The sequence below is a fragment of the Maniola hyperantus genome, chromosome 14, assembly GCF_902806685.2.
Source record: "Maniola hyperantus chromosome 14, iAphHyp1.2, whole genome shotgun sequence".
Classification (NCBI taxonomy): Eukaryota; Metazoa; Arthropoda; class Insecta; order Lepidoptera; family Nymphalidae; genus Maniola; species Maniola hyperantus.
Window position 1 is genome coordinate 8,961,609 of NC_048549.1, and position 18,341 is coordinate 8,979,949.

At 35.3% G+C, this 18,341-nt stretch overlaps 1 protein-coding gene across 7 annotated transcripts in view; it reads right to left on the reverse strand.

Annotated features, from left to right (window-relative positions):
- The window catches only part of Spn (Spinophilin), a 53,614-nt gene that overhangs the window by 20,309 nt on the left and 14,964 nt on the right, over positions 1 to 18,341 (reverse strand). For 3 of the 7 annotated variants that reach the window (XM_069503066.1, XM_034975692.2, XM_069503067.1), the window contains 2 exons: positions 3,751 to 3,974; positions 763 to 959 (listed from right to left, as the gene is read on the reverse strand). In XM_069503066.1, coding sequence (XP_069359167.1) covers positions 763 to 959; positions 3,751 to 3,974 — 421 coding nt within the window. Of the gene's footprint in view, positions 1 to 762; positions 960 to 3,750; positions 3,975 to 9,380; positions 9,467 to 17,126; positions 18,034 to 18,341 lie in introns of those variants that run through there. The other 4 variants (XM_069503070.1, XM_069503068.1, XM_069503069.1 and 1 more) reach the window with 4 other exon arrangements.

Consider the following 18,341-nt stretch of genomic DNA (forward strand, 5'->3'; position numbering starts at 1 on the left):
AAATCATAACACTAAAAACACTATGCACTACAAAATAATTATTTGTAAAAGCGAAGGGAACCATTGCTACCAAAAGTGAAGTAGAAATGGTTCTAAATACATACAAAGACTGCTAAAATCATATCCCTTCCTTTTGGCTTTGTCATAGTGCTGTTTGAACCAACAATGGCTAACTTTGACATGCGATGCTTAAGGGTATTAGCCCTTGTTTTTTCAGAAGAATTTGACATTAATGTACTTTTTAAGTATTGTCGTGAGTGGTATTCGTTCCACTTCTGTTTTGTAAAAGAATATTAGGTATGTTTAATCAGTTAACGTTTCGACATGTTTGTTTCATGCCCTTTCCCCTGCAACTAACCTTAAAGCTTGTGCTAGAAGTAGGTAAGATAATAGTGCAAAAGGTTTGAATCCACTCCCTAACCGTAGCTATAGGGCACCATCTCCACGGGCGAGGGAATCGCAACGAGTCTGACCTACTATCGTCGGCGACAGTATCGCCCTGTTACCTATATCTACAAGATTGTATCGAATTTGGAGGCACGGCGAGAATATCGCTGCGATTCTCTCGACCGTGGAGATGGCGCCTGAGACGGTTGTATGCGCACAACCTATGGCTGTATGCCCAGCTAATTTTAAACCGCCCAGAATCCTTGATCATGATTCGTGAACTTATTGGTAAACTTAGTTTTACTCAACGATTAAAGATGCGTACTTACAGCCGTTATTTGTATTAGTCTACTACATGGTCGAGTCTCGTCGTACCTGGAGCTCAACAGTATCTCCGCTTCGTCGGGCGTCATGCTGTCGGGCTGCTTGGCGTTCGCGTCGTCGTCCGGCGCGCCCACGTCGCCGCGCGCCTCGCCCGGCGCCTCCTCCGACACGCTCCATTGGCTAGTGGTCGATTTGTCGAGCACCTCTATGGAGCCTTGACTCGCCTCGCTTACTACTACGCCTGAGTCCTGCGAACAAATATATCACCCTTACTGATACTGACTACACTACATTCATCACATTACACTACTGTGCAGGAGACTCCTCTCAGACGAGGGTTTAGACTATACATAGTCCACAACGGCGGCCAAGTGTGGATGTGCAGACTTTATGCAGAAGTCGCAGGTAGGTATGTATAGATTTTTAGATTTTTAGACGTATAGATGTTTATAATAAATAATTCGAATAAGAACAACTACTATAGCAACGGAAATAGCGTCATTATAAAGAAATCATTTTAATCTATAAATAGTTCTAATTCCTAACATTTTACACCTGTCAGGTGTCGATTCTCACGACTTCACATCTCTGATATTACTAATTTTGTATCTCAGTGATAGTTCAGTATTTATGACGAATGTATCACGCGGCGGCGCGGGAGTTCACGTCACAGCACGTTTTGCAGATAATTTGTTGTTTACAGAACTTTAAAGCGAATTAACCAGATTAGAAACTCCAGAAAAATCTAAACTACTAAGTATATGACTAAGTCACTAATATTCTCGAACTGTTCGGGGGTGACTGATTGATGCTACTTCAATCTAATGTGTAGGTACGTACTCATTCGCCAGTAAAATGAAACGACCTTTCGAGCTCGTTGTAATTTAAGCAATTTCAATGCACTTATGTTTCCAGGATACGAAAAACGCATCCGCAAACTTAGCTGTGTTATAGCTAATCAGTCAGCACCGAAAACGATTAAATGATAATGCATTTATAAATAAGCACGATATAAACGTTTTTCTTCATAAAATAGAGCAGGCAATTCAAATGGTTCGTTTCCACTGAAAAGGAACGGAGCAGAGACGTGTGTTTTCTGCATTAAACTGCATTAAAACTGCAAGCCGACTGCTACATTGCAGTTGGGATGCAGTTTTATTGCAGTTGCATAACTGCATCGCAACTGCCGACAAATGGACAGTACGCGTGCAGTATTTGGTATTTGTACGGGCACACAGTGCCAAGTGCACAGTCTGTCTGTCTAGACCTTAACCTGGTGGGTCTATTTTATTGAACACATACCTATGAGCTCCACTCCGCTTCAGTGGAAACGCACCTTAATGCTATTATTAAGGAGGTTGCTGGACCTTTTAGTTACCTTACCCCTATGGAAAACGGTTCCTTAAACTATGTAAAATCCATACTGATACTATAAATGCGAAAGTGTGTCTATCTGTCTGTCTGCTAGCTTTTTATATAACCCATCCATTTAATTAACCGATTTTGACAAAGGTACCTACAGATCCCGGGTACGGACCTAGGCTACCTTTTGTTCCGGAAAATCAGAGTGTCTGCAGGATTTTTGAAAACCTGTCCAAAAAATCCACACCGAAGAAATTACGGGCATCGACTATTTATGTAGGTACAGAGTAGCTTGTATACTGGAGAGACCATAGGCTACTTTTTAACCCGAAAAATCAGAGTTCCCATGGGATTTTTAAAAACCTCAATCCACGCCGACGAAGTAGCGGGCATCATTTATTGTTGTAGGTATAAAAAACTCATGAGAGAAAATTAGCCAAAGGCAATTAATCAAATACAAAAGAACAAAAACATTTTGTTAACGGCCGGTTAGATCGGTAAAAACTAAAAATCAAGACTCGAATGGAATTAATTAATAGATGAGACATAGAAAGTGTGTCGAAATCGAAACTGGCGTCCTATGTCATGTATGTAGTATGTAGTATGTAGCGAATCAAGGTGGGCGGACCACATTGCTAGCGGGCTACAAACTACAGTCGTGTCACCTTTAACAAGTGTGTAAAAACTAGGATGATTAAGAATCAACTGTTACTTGTCTTAAGCCCAAAACAAATTATACACGATACGACGTCGCATCGTGGTACGTTATGACGTTGTGTTGTGACTTGCGATGCGATGTCGTTTTGTGGAAATTTATAGTACGCGACAGGGTATGAAGCGGGGGACGCCCCACACACCCGCACGACGCCCGCGCTTTCTCGCACTGGGTTAGCGCGGGGGCTGTGCGGGTGTCCGATTGCCATCTCGACCTGTTGAGTACTATACGTGCATTGTAAAAATCATGACAGGATGTCGCATTTTGGTAGGTACGAAATCAGGGAATAAAACGCACCCATCTTTCCATGCTGCACTTTCCATATTTTTATCTTTATAATCTTCTAATCACAACTGTAATAATTGATGCAGGCTGTCCGGAATCGACCTGCTGGTTCTGAATGCCCTTCATACCGTGAAGAACTAGCAAGAAACTCGGCGGTTGCTCTTTTATGACGCAGAACTTTATTTAAAAATCAGCCAAGTGCGAGTCAGAATCGCGTACCGAGGATTCCGTACTCGGGTAATTTTTTCGACATTATGCACTATAAATCAAAAACTATGATGCATAAAAATAAATAAAAATCTGTGTTTGTTAGAATATACAGGTGCTTGCTTTCAGCACTTGGTATAGTTATCTTACTTTGAAAATGGAAAATACTAATTATTTGTTCATTAACACATTTTTTTGTGATATAACCACAAATCCACAGTTTTCGGATTAATTCCTTTACTTGTAAGACCTACCTACCTGCCAAATTTTATGATTCTAGGTCTTCGGGAAGTACCCTATAAGTTTTCTTGACAGACACAACCGACAGACGGACAGATAGACACACGGACAGACAACGAAGTGATCCTATAAGGGTTCCTTTTTCTTAAATTCCAATAAAATCTTTAAAAAACGTAAATCCATGATTATGGAAGAAGTCGCAGTTAAAAGCAAGTTAAACAGCAAATCACCTGTTGGAGTACAGATAGCGTGTCGGGATCGGAGCGGGCGCGCTCGGCGTCACGAATGTCCTGCGTGAGGGCGGGCGGCTCGCGGTACTCGGCCGGCCGCAGGCGCGCCACCACCTCGGGCGAGGGCTCGTTGAAGCCGCCCTCGTCCGACACGCTGGACGCCCGCGAACGCACTCGCCCCGTCACCTCCTCGCTCTCTGATGATTTGCGACCTCCGCCCGCTGCTGGAAACAAGGTTCTAGTTAGGTACTACGCAAGTTATATAGACCGGTCAGAACAAGCTGTAATTTTTCATCTAAGAAGACCAGCTTCTATACAATTTAATGTGTTTTAGGTAACACCTTCGATCAAAAATTGTTACATTACTTAGGTACTTATTATTACATTAGTAGGTAGTATTAGAAGATGACGTCCGCGACTTCGCCCGCGTGGATTTAGTTTTATTAAAGTCCCTTGGGATGATTTTCTGGGATAAAAAGCCTACAGCCGTCTCTAGGATACAAGCTGCCTCCTCTGTACCAAATACAGAATGCCTGCGCCTTTGTCCACGTGGATTTAGGTTTTTTAAGAATCCTGTGGATTTTTTTTGTTTTTCCTGGTCTAAAAGTACCCTGGGATGCAAAGCTATCATTGTACCGAATTTAGTCAAAAATGGTTAAACAGATGGGTCATGGAAACCTAGAAGACCGACAGATAGACAGGCAGACACACTTACGCATTTATAATTAAGAAGTAAGTAGTAAATAATCTAAATCTAAATATATAAAAGGAAAAGGTGACTGACTGACTGATCTATCAACGTTCGGCTCAATCTACTGGACGGATCGGGCTGAAATTTTGCATGCAGATAGCTATTATGATGTAGACATCCGCTAAGAAAGGATTTTTGCAAATTCAATCCCTAAGAGGGTATAAAACAAGTCCACGCGGACGATGTGGCGGGAATATGCTAGTAAAGTATAGCGAGGCGAGGGTACCACGCGTGGTATAATAAATGATCACTTACCTACTCATTGCGTGGTCACGCAATGAGTAGGTAAGTGGTCATTTATTGGCAGTTCGCATCCGTGAATATTTTACAGGATTATGTGACGCGTATAACTTATGGGACGTCGTTTACGTGCGAGTCTGAGTATAAGTCCCGCAAATTGCTATTGCGCTGGAACCATGTATCATTAAAATCGAAATGACGTAATTTTGACGTCAGCCGAAATAAAAATATACCATCAGCTCGAAACTTCAGTCTAGTGCTGACGTCACCAGAATGGCGGCCACGCGCATTAGCAATTTGCGGGACTTATACTGTACTAAACTTTTCTATATTGTTCACATTGGCTTATCGTACATTCCATATGCTACTAGATTAGGTACCTACGTATATTTTAAACATTGAAAATGTAACGAGTGCGACTAATACTATAAATCAATTTCTGTTGTTGGTGTAGCCAGAGCGAACTAGAGTGAGGGAACTCTTGGTCTCTCGGATTGAATCGACGATATATGTCAAATATGAGGCTACCTAGCGTCAAATGTAGAAACATTTGACGCCTACCAGTGACAGAGTTAAAGGGGTAAAAAAGGTGTTTGAAATTTGTGTAGTACACGCCTACGAAGTCGCGGGCATAAGCAAGTATTATACAAATACGCTCCAACTAGTTGAATGAGACTACGGAGAAAATAGGTTAATATAGTTAATTTTAACATCGACTCCGCCACAGGTGCCCGCCGCAGGCATTCAGCCATTCAGGTATCCGACACAAATAAACAAAACGTGCTATGGGAAATTCTCAGGCACATTTTTATTTATTCAAATGAAGAAAACTAAAACCGTTGCTTTCACGCTGTGAGAACATTTGATCTCTGATGTCAATAAAAAAATATTTTAATGAGCTGTGTAAATTGCACCGTCATTCATAACAAATTGTTAATTTTATAAATGTGAAACATGTTATGAAAACAGTAAAGATCGTGGATGTTTTTTCAAAATTAAACGTTTAGCATTTAAAAAATACGCGCTGAAATGAGAACCTTTTTCTCTTCTCTAGAAGTCAGTTAATCTATCCGTCCATAAGTACCTACCTAATAATCCATACTAATTAATATTATAAATGCGAAAGTGTGTCTACTTGCTAGCTTTTCACGGACCATCTGTTTAACCGTTTTTGACGAAAGTTCAGAGATAATTTACATCCTAGGGAACACATAGGCTACTTTTCTTTTCTTTTCGTGAAAATCAAAGAATTCAAACAGTATCTTTAAAAAACTTTCCTTGGCGAAGTCACGTACGTCATTTATTTGGTACAGAGATTAAAAAGTAGCTTATATTGTACATAAGCTACTTTTTATCCTGGGAAATTAAAGTCCCCATGGGATTGAAAAAATCAAATCCACGCGGATGAAGTCGCTGGCTTCATCTAGTAAGCAATAATTGTAGAAAAAATCTAAACTAAGGCAAAGACTGCCGTTTTGGATGTAGGAAATCTAAGAATTTACATACGCATTATACAACTCGCTCAGTCGCGTAATTTATATTGAAATCGGTATAGCGAAGCTAGTACGCAATCTAACTCATTGAAGCAACGAACAAGTCCCACTTAACTAATTAATAATCGTCGTCGTTCAGCCGGAGCTTTGTTTGCTGTTAATTCTTCGCTACAGTTGCTGAGCCAAGTCGAGCAGGGTATACGATAAGTCAGCATACACACAACAGTACCACATAGTACAGACAATAATCTCAAATAAAAGTGACAACTCAAAAATTAAATGTTCAAATAAAAATATAAGTTTGCCTGTGAATGCTACTAGAAATCCTAATTAAGTTTAATTTTGTAGATATCTAGCATCGTCAGATGTTTAGTTAGTTATTATATTATCAGAATCTTAAGAGTTAAGATAGGTTTTAATTATTAATGTTATTCCGTAGTTGGAATTCCTCGATTGTTAAGTATATGATCGACACACTACAATGAAACACTTTTTTAAATACTTAAGTAATTGATATAGAAATTCGTACATTATTCAGAAAATTAGGTCTAAGTATATTTCTTGATAAGGAGTTTTCACATATTTATTACTTAAGTTGCTAAAAGCCCCATTTTTAACTTACGATACTTTAGCACATGATGTGATCTAATTCTAACAAATGGTACAACATAGAATCGTACATCTATTACATGTCGTATAATTTGATAGAGCTTGTGTTTAAGTATGTTCAATGTTCATCTATTGTTATTTAAATTTTCAATATACCTGTTTTATGGAACTATTGAAAATTCAAATACAACGTACATATATAATTTTTAAAATATTGAGAAGTAAGAGGTATTTTTCGAGTGTTGAATATATGTAAACGAAACAAATATTTTTTTTTTCATTATATTAACATTGAGAAAAACTCCAATAAACTTTTTAAGTGCTTTTTCTGTATGACAAAACAGGTAAATAATTGTTGTCTCCAATTCTTCTGTCGAGTCGATGTCTGGCTGATTAAATGTCTAAGTTGAGTCGGTTGTAGGTATAATGCCATGTGACATAAGAAGTTAAAATATTTTATAATCTTATAGAGCGCAGAAAAAATATATACTTTAAAAAGAAAAATTGAATTTAATTTTCAAAACAAATTAATTATTTCTTTACAAATAAGTACTTGAATCAACATAACCTCACTTCACTTTATTTGTTAAGATCTCACGTACAAAATACATCTTAACAAACAAAAAAATGGCCATGGTGATAAGGGCAAAAACTGATCATTCGTCACGTTAAGAGCTTAAATTCATTTAGCTATCCCGCTCTAATAGTAAAAGTCACAATAGGGCTACTTCTACAGGTATTTGTTCTGAGTCTTATCATCAAGTTAGTGTACAACGAAATAAATCATTACAATTTAGTGTATTCGAAAATGAAGATGTCCATAACTATAATATATGGACAACCTTCCTAAATAGGCAATGGCCGTACTTAACTAAATGATGCAAACGAGTCCAGTGCGCCCCACGCATGATTAAAGAACACGACAATTTTTCAAATAAATGTGATCTCATTTATTTCTTACCTATACCAGAGATAATATATAAACACAGTTTTGTACATATGATCGAAGTACTTTACTTGTACAGCTACTGGTATTGGTCAATATTTATTCTTAGGTTTGTAGTTTTTTACAAGTGCAATTAATAAAATATTTATAACTAGCTGATGCCTGCGACTTCGTCCGGTTTTTTGAAAATCCCGGGGGAACTCTTTTATTTTCCGGGATAAAAAGTAGCCTATGTCACTCTGCAGGTCTTTATCTATACCCATGCAAAAAATCACGTCAATCCGTTGCACCGTTGCGACGTGATTGAAGGACAAACCAACAAACCAACAAACCAATAAACCAACAAACAAACACACTTTCGCATTTATAATAAGGGTACTGATTACTCGGTACTCCGAAACACTAAAACGGTAAAAATGAGAATAGTTTTGGTACTGTGTCATGCACTAAACAATTGCAACCCTGCTTCAAACTTTGATTTCAGTAGGGTTTTTATACCTTTAAAATATAAGGAAGCTTCTGAAAGAAGTCGATGTTAGGAAACCGTGTTGTAACTTGTAGGTATTATAGGTAATAACAATAATAATTAATGTAAATTAATACGCAATACATCCATTATTGCTAGATTATATGCATACTAAGTAGTCTCGTTGTAAGGGTTCACTCAACTGTATGTCAAGACGTGCCAAGATTGAAACAAGCGCGGCTAGCTTAGTACTTTATGCAAAACAACTTTCATTCATACGACGAACGCATATTTTGCATTATACGAGTAAGTACGTACCTACATATTATGCTTTCATAGTAAGTTACTGAGTAAGGACTGTAGTTCTTTATTGTGACTATTTGTAAAGGTCGAGACGTGAAGTGGCCTCCCTATTCGCGGGAATTTTTCTTCAGGCCCTTTATAATTTGAGATAGGCCTGAGTTTTTGGAAATCTATAACAAGAGCAGGAGTGATATTTGTAAAATCGCAAAATTATTACGAACTAGCTGATTCCCGCGACTTCGTCCTCGTGGATTTAAGGTTTTAAAAATCCCGAGGGAACTCTTTGTTTTTGAGATAAAAATTAAAAAGTAGTCTATGTCACTCTAGGTCTTTAACTATAACCATGCAAAAAATCACGTCAATCCGTTGCTCCGTTGCGACGTGATTGAAAGACAAACCAACAAACAAACACAATTTCGCATTTATAATATGGGTAGTGATATTGCATTAAATCATTAAATTAATTAATTGAGAACATCAGTCAAAACAATCAACTAACGCAAGTTTGCAAGCGCATTAAAATATATTTTGTTAGCGATAGTATAATAACCAATAACTAAAGGGTTTGCTACAATATTGACCTCTGTAAATATAAAATTCAATAGTCTGATTGACTGACTTGTTATAATATATATCAACGCACAGCCTAAACCGTTTGTCCTAGAGACATGAAATTTGAAGGGTGTGTTCTTTGTAAAGAGTAGGTATCCACTGAGAAAGGATTTGTCGAAATTCCATCCCTAAGCGGGTTAAATGGGGGTTGGAAATGTATGTGGTCCACGCGGACGAAGTCGCGAGTATAAGCTAGTTTGACATACTGACCAATACAGCATCCGCAAAGTCGCATGTTGTGCGAGCGCGGGTGTGCGCACGCACCGCGCGCCTCATCCCCGCGGCATCGCCAGTCGCGCGTGTGAGATTTTATGGTAAAAGAAGAGAAGTTAAGACAGTGGGCTTTAATAGTGATGATAAATTAAATCCAATGATTACTAATGAAAGTTATCATTTATCAATTATTTGTCAGGTAAGGCCAAATACTAAGTAATTAAAAATCAAGCAAAGCATCTGCCGTATTATTTCAAAGTAAGAATCCTAATCATCTAAACAGGCTTCTATAATAATTAGAAGCTAACAACCTAGTGTTTACTTTTATCTCAATGTATAAAATAAATAGCACAAGAGGGTAGGTGATAAATACAGAAGTAAAACCAACCAAGTCGAATAATAATTGAATTGTATTGTTCAGCATTGATCTATTTATATTAAAATGAATCTACCACCCGTTTCGCTAAGGTGTTTAGTCATGGAGAAGAAAGGGCAAAGAAACTCCATAACACACATCTTTTAAAACATTAGAACGTTGAGTAAAGTAGTAGGTACATATTTGGTACACAGTTACAACAGGTAATCTATAAAAGGCAAATGATTACATTACATTATAATACAATATAAGAATACTTAACTTCAGTAAGGTCCGCTGTGTTTGCTCTGGGCTGTCGATACAAGACTGTCCCCTCTCTGTCGAGGTAGGGTACTTTTATAACACTGCCATCGCAAACAGGGCGGATGTCGACTATCACATGATCTTAATATTAATCATTATTTATTTTAGGTTTGTTGACAAAAGGTATGTCGACACACCCGATTTACAATAATAAAATCAGTAACATTGATGGTCTACGTATTAATAATTTACAATAATAATAAGCAACTTAAATGGACAGTTTACACAACATTATTATTTCACATATTAGCTATTGCCAACTGTATGTTGACAATAGCTTAGTATAATGTCACTCTTAGTACATTGACAGTATTTAATTTACGATGAATAATTAGTTATCAGTATTGACAATTCACATAATATTATTTATCGTATTGTCACATTCCTAAATATTAAATTAAACAACATACAAGAAAGATACTATTTAAATCATACCCTTTCCGTACATTGACAGTATTTAATTTACAATTTTACAATGAATAATTAGTTACCAGTATTGACAATTCACATAATATTATTTATCGTATTGTCACATTCCTAAATATTAAATTAAACAACATACAAGAAAAGATACTAATTAAATCATACTCTTTCCGTACATTGATATTGAATTCGGAAACGGAATTACGATTCTGTTTTAAATATCACAACAAACATTTACTTCAGACTCCCAAGTTTATGATTAGATGAATTTTAGCATAATAATTATGTATCCAATTTTATCGTAATATAACACGGCCATACTGACAAGTACTTCGTTCCCGAAGTACATAGGGAAATTAGAAAGAAAAGAAAAAAAATCTAGCTAAGAGCTAAATAAAAAAAATTACTGTAAGCTAAAAAGATCTATAAGCTAAGGAAGATCTATAAGCTAAAATGATCTATAAGCTACAGCTACCTAGTTTAACTGTCCCTAACTGGCTGCGCCCCATAATTTAATGTTTAATTATTTTTTTTTGTATAATATGTATAGTTTTTGTTTTATTATTATTAGTTTTATAAAGCAAGGGGTCTTGTACTAGACTCTTGCCCAGTAGAGGTCATTACTAGACCTCGCTACTTACTGGCACCGTCCGAACAAGCCGTCTAACATTACCAACCAATATTTTTTAACTTTTTTTTTTTTTTTATTGGTACTAGTAATGATTAGTGCCGGCAGCCCTAACTAACTGGCCTAACCGCTGCCCCCCCATAAATGGGTCTTGTACTAGACTCTTGCCCAGTAGAGGTCATTACTACACCTCGCTACTTACTGGCACCGTCCGAACAAGCCGTCTAACATTACTAACCAATATTTTTTAACTCTTTTTTTTTTTTATTGGTACTAGTAATGATTAGTGCCGGGCAGCCTAACTAACTGGCCTAACCGCTGCCTCCCCATAAATGGGTCTTGTACTAGACTCTTGCCCAGTAGAGGTTATTACTAGACCTCGCTACTTACTGGCACCGTCCGAACAAGCCGTCTAACATTACTAACCAATATTTTTTAACTCTTTTTTTTTTTTTTTTATTGGTACTAGTAATGATTAGTGCCAGGCAGCCTAACTAACTGGCCTAACCGCTGCCGCCCCATAAATGGGTCTTGTACTAGACTCTTGCCCAGTAGAGGTTATTACTAGACCTCGCTACTTACTGGCACCGTCCGAACAAGCCGTCTAACATTACTAACCAATATTTTTTAACTCTTTTTTTTTTTTTTTTTTTTATTGGTACTAGTAATGATTAGTGCCGGGCAGCCTAACTACCTAGCTAACTGTCTGCCGCCCCCATAAATGGGTCTCGTACCAGGACATTACTGAATTATCACCAATAAGATGTATCACACCAATGGTGTAATACCAGCACTGTCAAGTCGAGCCGTCTAACATTACCCGACCAATGAAAAGGGCAATGATTAGTGCCAGGCAGACCTAACTAACCTAACTCCCTTTGTTTTATATGTTTGAATAATAAAAATTGTCCCCTTTGGGAATAATAACATCCGTTTCATACGGGAATAAAAAATTGTCCCCTTTGGGAATAATAACATCCGTTCCATACGGGAATAATAACATTTGTCCCATTCGGGGATAATCATTGGTTTTTTTTTTTTTTTTTTTTTTTTTTTTTGTTTTTTTTTTTTTGTTGGTTGCTACATTCGGGAGTCTTAACATTTTGTCACATTGTGAGTCTTAACATTTTGTATCCATTGAGCATATTTTTTTTTTTTTCTTCCTCTGTTCTGTCATTTAGCATAAATTATTAGTATGTTTTATTACCATTCGGCCATCTTGATAAGTACTTCGTTCCCGAAGTACATAGAAAAATAGAAAAATGCAGCCAGTGAACTTAAATGAACAGCGGCAACAAAAGTACCGACATAAAAAAAAAATAAGATTGCTCCATTCACAAAACGATATTCAATGATTCAATGTCAATGTTACTGTCATAAAAACCAGGATAGCCAGACGTCAGACCGAAATCAGAGTAGAATAGAATATGTTTTCTTTGTTGTTACCAAACAATGTTCCCCAATGTTAATATGTATACGGTTACTACTATTACGGTTAAAGAACTTTATTCTCACTATGAAATAAATTCACTTACATGAGAAATTTAACAAATAAACAGTAGGTATCTTATCCACACATCCACTGCGATTTTATACAAAATAAAGTGGGTAGAAATAGAATTGGCAAAACACGGATTACTAGAAACGGCTTGGTAGTAGTATAATAGTAATAATATCTGTACCTATGTGTATGTATTACATATGTATTATAGTAAGTATAGGGTTTATAGTATATACAAATGTATACATATATCGCACCGACGACACACTGTCGCAACCCAAAACATGTCAAATTTGAGTGACTGACTAACTGTCGTGATACCCTAACCAATATTGCATCATCTTTAGTTACATCTAAATTCGACGAAGAAGGACGTGACAGTTTACTGTTTAGACCGCATTAATTCAAATTGGAACGATATTGTTGAATCAGGTATGTAAAAGTTCAACTATGAATTCGAGTTAATACAATATAGCTGATTTAAACCTAAATAGATATTTCTAGTGTGTAGGTGTATTTCTAGTTATTACACTATTATCGATTCACAGAAATGAAATTTAAAATAGTATTTTCACTTAAGACACCCTTATTGGTTTAGTAAGTCATTTTAATGTGAATTAAATTGTGACCAGTGGGGTAGTAATTTTAATGTGAAGCTGGAAACCAAACGTTATTTTTCTGTTGCTTTGACACCAGCATAAACAATTAAACAAAAATATTAAAAGACGAAAGAACTGCTCGACAAAATATGATTCCCAGGACCTATTATGAATCTTACTTGCGAAGTTTGACTGGTTGATTTTAAGTACTTAAATAAAAAATATTGCTGTCATTTTGATGCTAATTATTAGAAACAGACTGATGTAAAACTAGTTTAAGTATACTATTATTATAGAAATACTATTATTTAATTTTGCCTAGCTCCAATTTAGTGACTACGTACAATTACTGTGCAGTTACAACAATAGCTGATTATTTAAGTTAAAAAAATATATTTTGATTGGCTCTGTTTTTTTTTTTGTATTCAAGACAAATTTTGTTTATTGTTTTGGAAGGTTTTTTTTTTTTGTTGAAAAAGGCAGAAATTGTTGAAATTAAATTATTACTTTTTATAAATAAAAACTGATTATCTGATTGAATTTTCTTGATTATCTGGTTTTATTTATCAATGTCCAAACCTAAATGTGCAAATTATTTTTTGGAGGGAACTATAAAACTTAAAACTAAATTAAATAATTGTTGTAACTACAAAATTATACTCAAAACCATAAGGAAAAAGTCAAACATTATTTATAGTAACTCAAAAATTTTCAGCAATAACTATACAACTAAAAATAATTACTCTTTCTGAAAACTTTTTGTTTGAGCAATACAGTCTTAACTCAAAAATTGCGAATGTAAATGATAATTGCGTTAATATTATTTATAAACCTTATAAAGTAAGCACTTTTTTATAATCTATAACAGGAAGTGAATAATCAGTTTTTCGTCGATTCTGAAAAAGTCATTCTCTGAGTCACGACAGCACTGCATCACTAGTGCGACACGTATATTTAAAAATGTTTATATGTTTGTATTTTATTTTTATTTTTATAGTCATGTATGTGAATTTAGTATGAAAATATATTGTAGTTATATTTATATGTAACTATTTAATGTAGCATATGGTTTTTTTTTTTGAGGTATTAATTGTAAGTAGGTTATATTATTGAAACCATTTATTGAGTAGTATTAAGTCGTTTTGTGCATCTGTGATGATTGTGTGTATTGAGTTGCCATAGTAAAATAAACATGTATCATCAGCGTACAACAGTATGTTTCCTTTTACCTATTTCATTTATACTATCAATATAGATCAGGAATAACAAAGGCCCTAATATTGATCCCTGAGGAACGCCAAATGTACAAACAGGTTTTGGTTTACTCCTATGATCTCCAGTTTTTTTTTTTATTACCGCTTGAATAAATATGTTCTTTATTTGATTTGTATGTATATCAAACAAACTCAAAACAGGAATAAATTAATAACACGTTGTAACGTAGGTATTTCCTAAAATAAAATGTGGGACGTATTATTATTTTTTGTTGGATGACCAATTGAAAAAAAAAATAGGTTCCTATTTACTTGATTGGTTTGTCAAAATAATAAGATAAAATAAAATCAGGTTCAACTTAACCTCAAAGTTTATTGCTGATATGTGGGAACAATAAGAATATTTTATTAAAAAGAAAATACTTTTGAAATGAGATATTTCGACAAAAGAAGATTAAATAAAACAAACTATATTTAAGGGGAATTATTCTTAAGCGAAGTTATAATAATATTATAGAGTTAAGAATAAAATTAATGTAAGAAATCTCAAAGAATTTGTAGTTGTATTATTATTATTATTAATTTGTATGTGGAAACAGTTTGGTAATCTTAATCCTTATTTATTAAAAAAAAATGTTAAATGTTATAATAATTTCACTGAGTAGAAAAAATTACTTGAGTAGGCAATCTGCTTTGCGTTGTTTTAAGAACGGATGGATAATCTCTTGTGTTGTTTTAAGAAAAGACAAATAGTTGAATTATTTTAAGAAGCAAAATAAATAAATATAGTTTATGTTTAAGTTGAATTAATCAGAATAAGTTAATTTCTTCAAGTTTTGAGCTGTAAGTACGGTGCGATTTCTTAAAAGCAAACCTACTGATTTGATTATTATTATTGTTTCGGTATATCATAACTTTCTAAATGATTTCACATTTACATATACTTTATCAAAAACCGTTCGGCCAATCTGACCTCTAACTAGACTTATTCTTATCCAAATAAATTATACCACAACACGTGGTTTATCTAACTAATTAAAATCTTTTATGATTACCCTCACAAAAACTTTTTCATAGAAACAATACCACAAAATCGTGGTTTTAAATTTACACTTTTCTTCACACACAACGCACAAAATTGTACTTAGCTTGATCAAACGACGCGACGTTTCAACCGGCGGTGCCACACCAGCACCAAGTGCCGCTGACAACAGAGTTGCCCCTCGCTTTGGGATCATCGGGCACCAACACCAAGTGTCACCGACGACAGGCGGCAGCCTGTCGCTTCGAGGAGAAGCCGTATCCACGATTGCTGAAAGCATTTGAAAAGTATTAGTATTTCGACAAGAAGAGTATCGTATCCCACTTCTGATGTGAGATTTTATGGTAAAAGAAGAGAAGTTAAGACAGTGGGCTTTAATAGTGATGATAAATTAAATCCAATGATTACTAATGAAAGTTATCATTTATCAATTATTTGTCAGGTAAGGCCAAATACTAAGTAATTAAAAATCAAGCAAAGCATCTGCCGTATTATTTCAAAGTAAGAATCCTAATCATCTAAACAGGCTTCTATAATAATTAGAAGCTAACAACCTAGTGTTTACTTTTATCTCAATGTATAAAATAAATAGCACAAGAGGGTAGGTGATAAATACAGAAGTAAAACCAACCAAGTCGAATAATAATTGAATTGTATTGTTCAGCATTGATCTATTTATATTAAAATGAATCTACCACCCGTTTCGCTAAGGTGTTTAGTCATGGAGAAGAAAGGGCAAAGAAACTCCATAACACACATCTTTTAAAACATTAGAACGTTGAGTAAAGTAGTAGGTACATATTTGGTACACAGTTACAACAGGTAATCTATAAAAGGCAAATGATTACATTACATTATAATACAATATAAGAATACTTAACTTCAGTAAGGTCCGCTGTGTTTGCTCTGGGCTGTCGATACAAGACTGTCCCCTCTCTGTCGAGGTAGGGTACTTTTATAACACTGCCATCGCAAACAGGGCGGATGTCGACTATCACATGATCTTAATATTAATCATTATTTATTTTAGGTTTGTTGACAAAAGGTATGTCGACACACCCGATTTACAATAATAAAATCAGTAACATTGATGGTCTACGTATTAATAATTTACAATAATAATAAGCAACTTAAATGGACAGTTTACACAACATTATTATTTCACATATTAGCTATTGCCAACTGTATGTTGACAATAGCTTAGTATAATGTCACTCTTAGTACATTGACAGTATTTAATTTACGATGAATAATTAGTTATCAGTATTGACAATTCACATAATATTATTTATCGTATTGTCACATTCCTAAATATTAAATTAAACAACATACAAGAAAGATACTATTTAAATCATACCCTTTCCGTACATTGACAGTATTTAATTTACAATTTTACAATGAATAATTAGTTACCAGTATTGACAATTCACATAATATTATTTATCGTATTGTCACATTCCTAAATATTAAATTAAACAACATACAAGAAAAGATACTAATTAAATCATACTCTTTCCGTACATTGATATTGAATTCGGAAACGGAATTACGATTCTGTTTTAAATATCACAACAAACATTTACTTCAGACTCCCAAGTTTATGATTAGATGAATTTTAGCATAATAATTATGTATCCAATTTTATCGTAATATAACACGCGCGTTCGCCTCTCGCACGCTCACACTCACTTTTAACTCCAAGCGGCGTATTGTGTCAAGCCCCAATGCACTTATTTTATCCCTCATCCAGACGCAGTCACATGTATTCAGTCTCAAGTTTTTTTTTAGTTTTTAGTTGTATAGATCTCATTTATACACATATCACTTGAAGAGAGAGGCCATTTAGAACTCAATACTCAAATCTTTTTTTCAACTTTATTTGTGTTTCCATAAATTCGTTTGAATTTTGCAAATTCTTATAAGATACTATTGACAAAGTTACTACCTTACCTACACCTACCGGTGTCACTTAAGAATTGACGTGGGCCTAATTTAAATAAATTCGTGTGTCTTTTCTGCAGTTTGAACAATGCTTCCCATTTACATTACATTAGGTACATTCTGAGTAATGAATTTATGATTGTAATATACCTCATACATGATTTGTTGAATCTTTTAAAAAAATAAGTAAGATGTAGACCTAGTTGGTGTTAAAGGTTCAAGATTATAATGATGGCTCTATATTGACTGAACCTATTATAGGGACAACAGCGTTCACGATGTTTATTATCAAGTAGTGGTTGACGTAGCTACGTTCGATTACTCAAAAATCGACGAGTCACTTTCACTATCAATTTTCTGAACTTCAAAACATAGTATTCAGATATTAAATGCAGTATTGTAACGTCTCACTACAAATTGCAAGCAAACAATAAGACACATAATAATGGGCGCACAAATGACGCGAACATGAACACATTCACGAATGTTACATTGGCAGCGCGATCAAAGTAGGCCATTGAATTGTTTAAACTACTAGCCCGATCCGTAGACGTGAAATAAAGAGGTTAGGGAAGGGCGCGCAGGACGACTTTGCTCGGGTTACTGCGTCGTCGTCGCGGCGAGGGCGGCGGCGCCGGAGCATCTAAATCGGGATCGACTCGCAACTCTCGCAACGACTCAAATACCTTGACTTCCTCAATATTACATTGAACCCGCTGAATACGAGACCGCCAAACGTACGTCAATCGACGCCCACTTGTACAGACTTCTTAGCATAACAAACGTCCCACATTGCAAAAAGACGCAAACTATTGCGTCTGAACTCTGAATGAGATCTTTCAGCTTTTTATAATAATCGTATTTAATTTACACTGTAAACCACAGGTAGCCGCCGGGGTGTCCAGGGTTCGATCTCGGGCACGCACTTCTA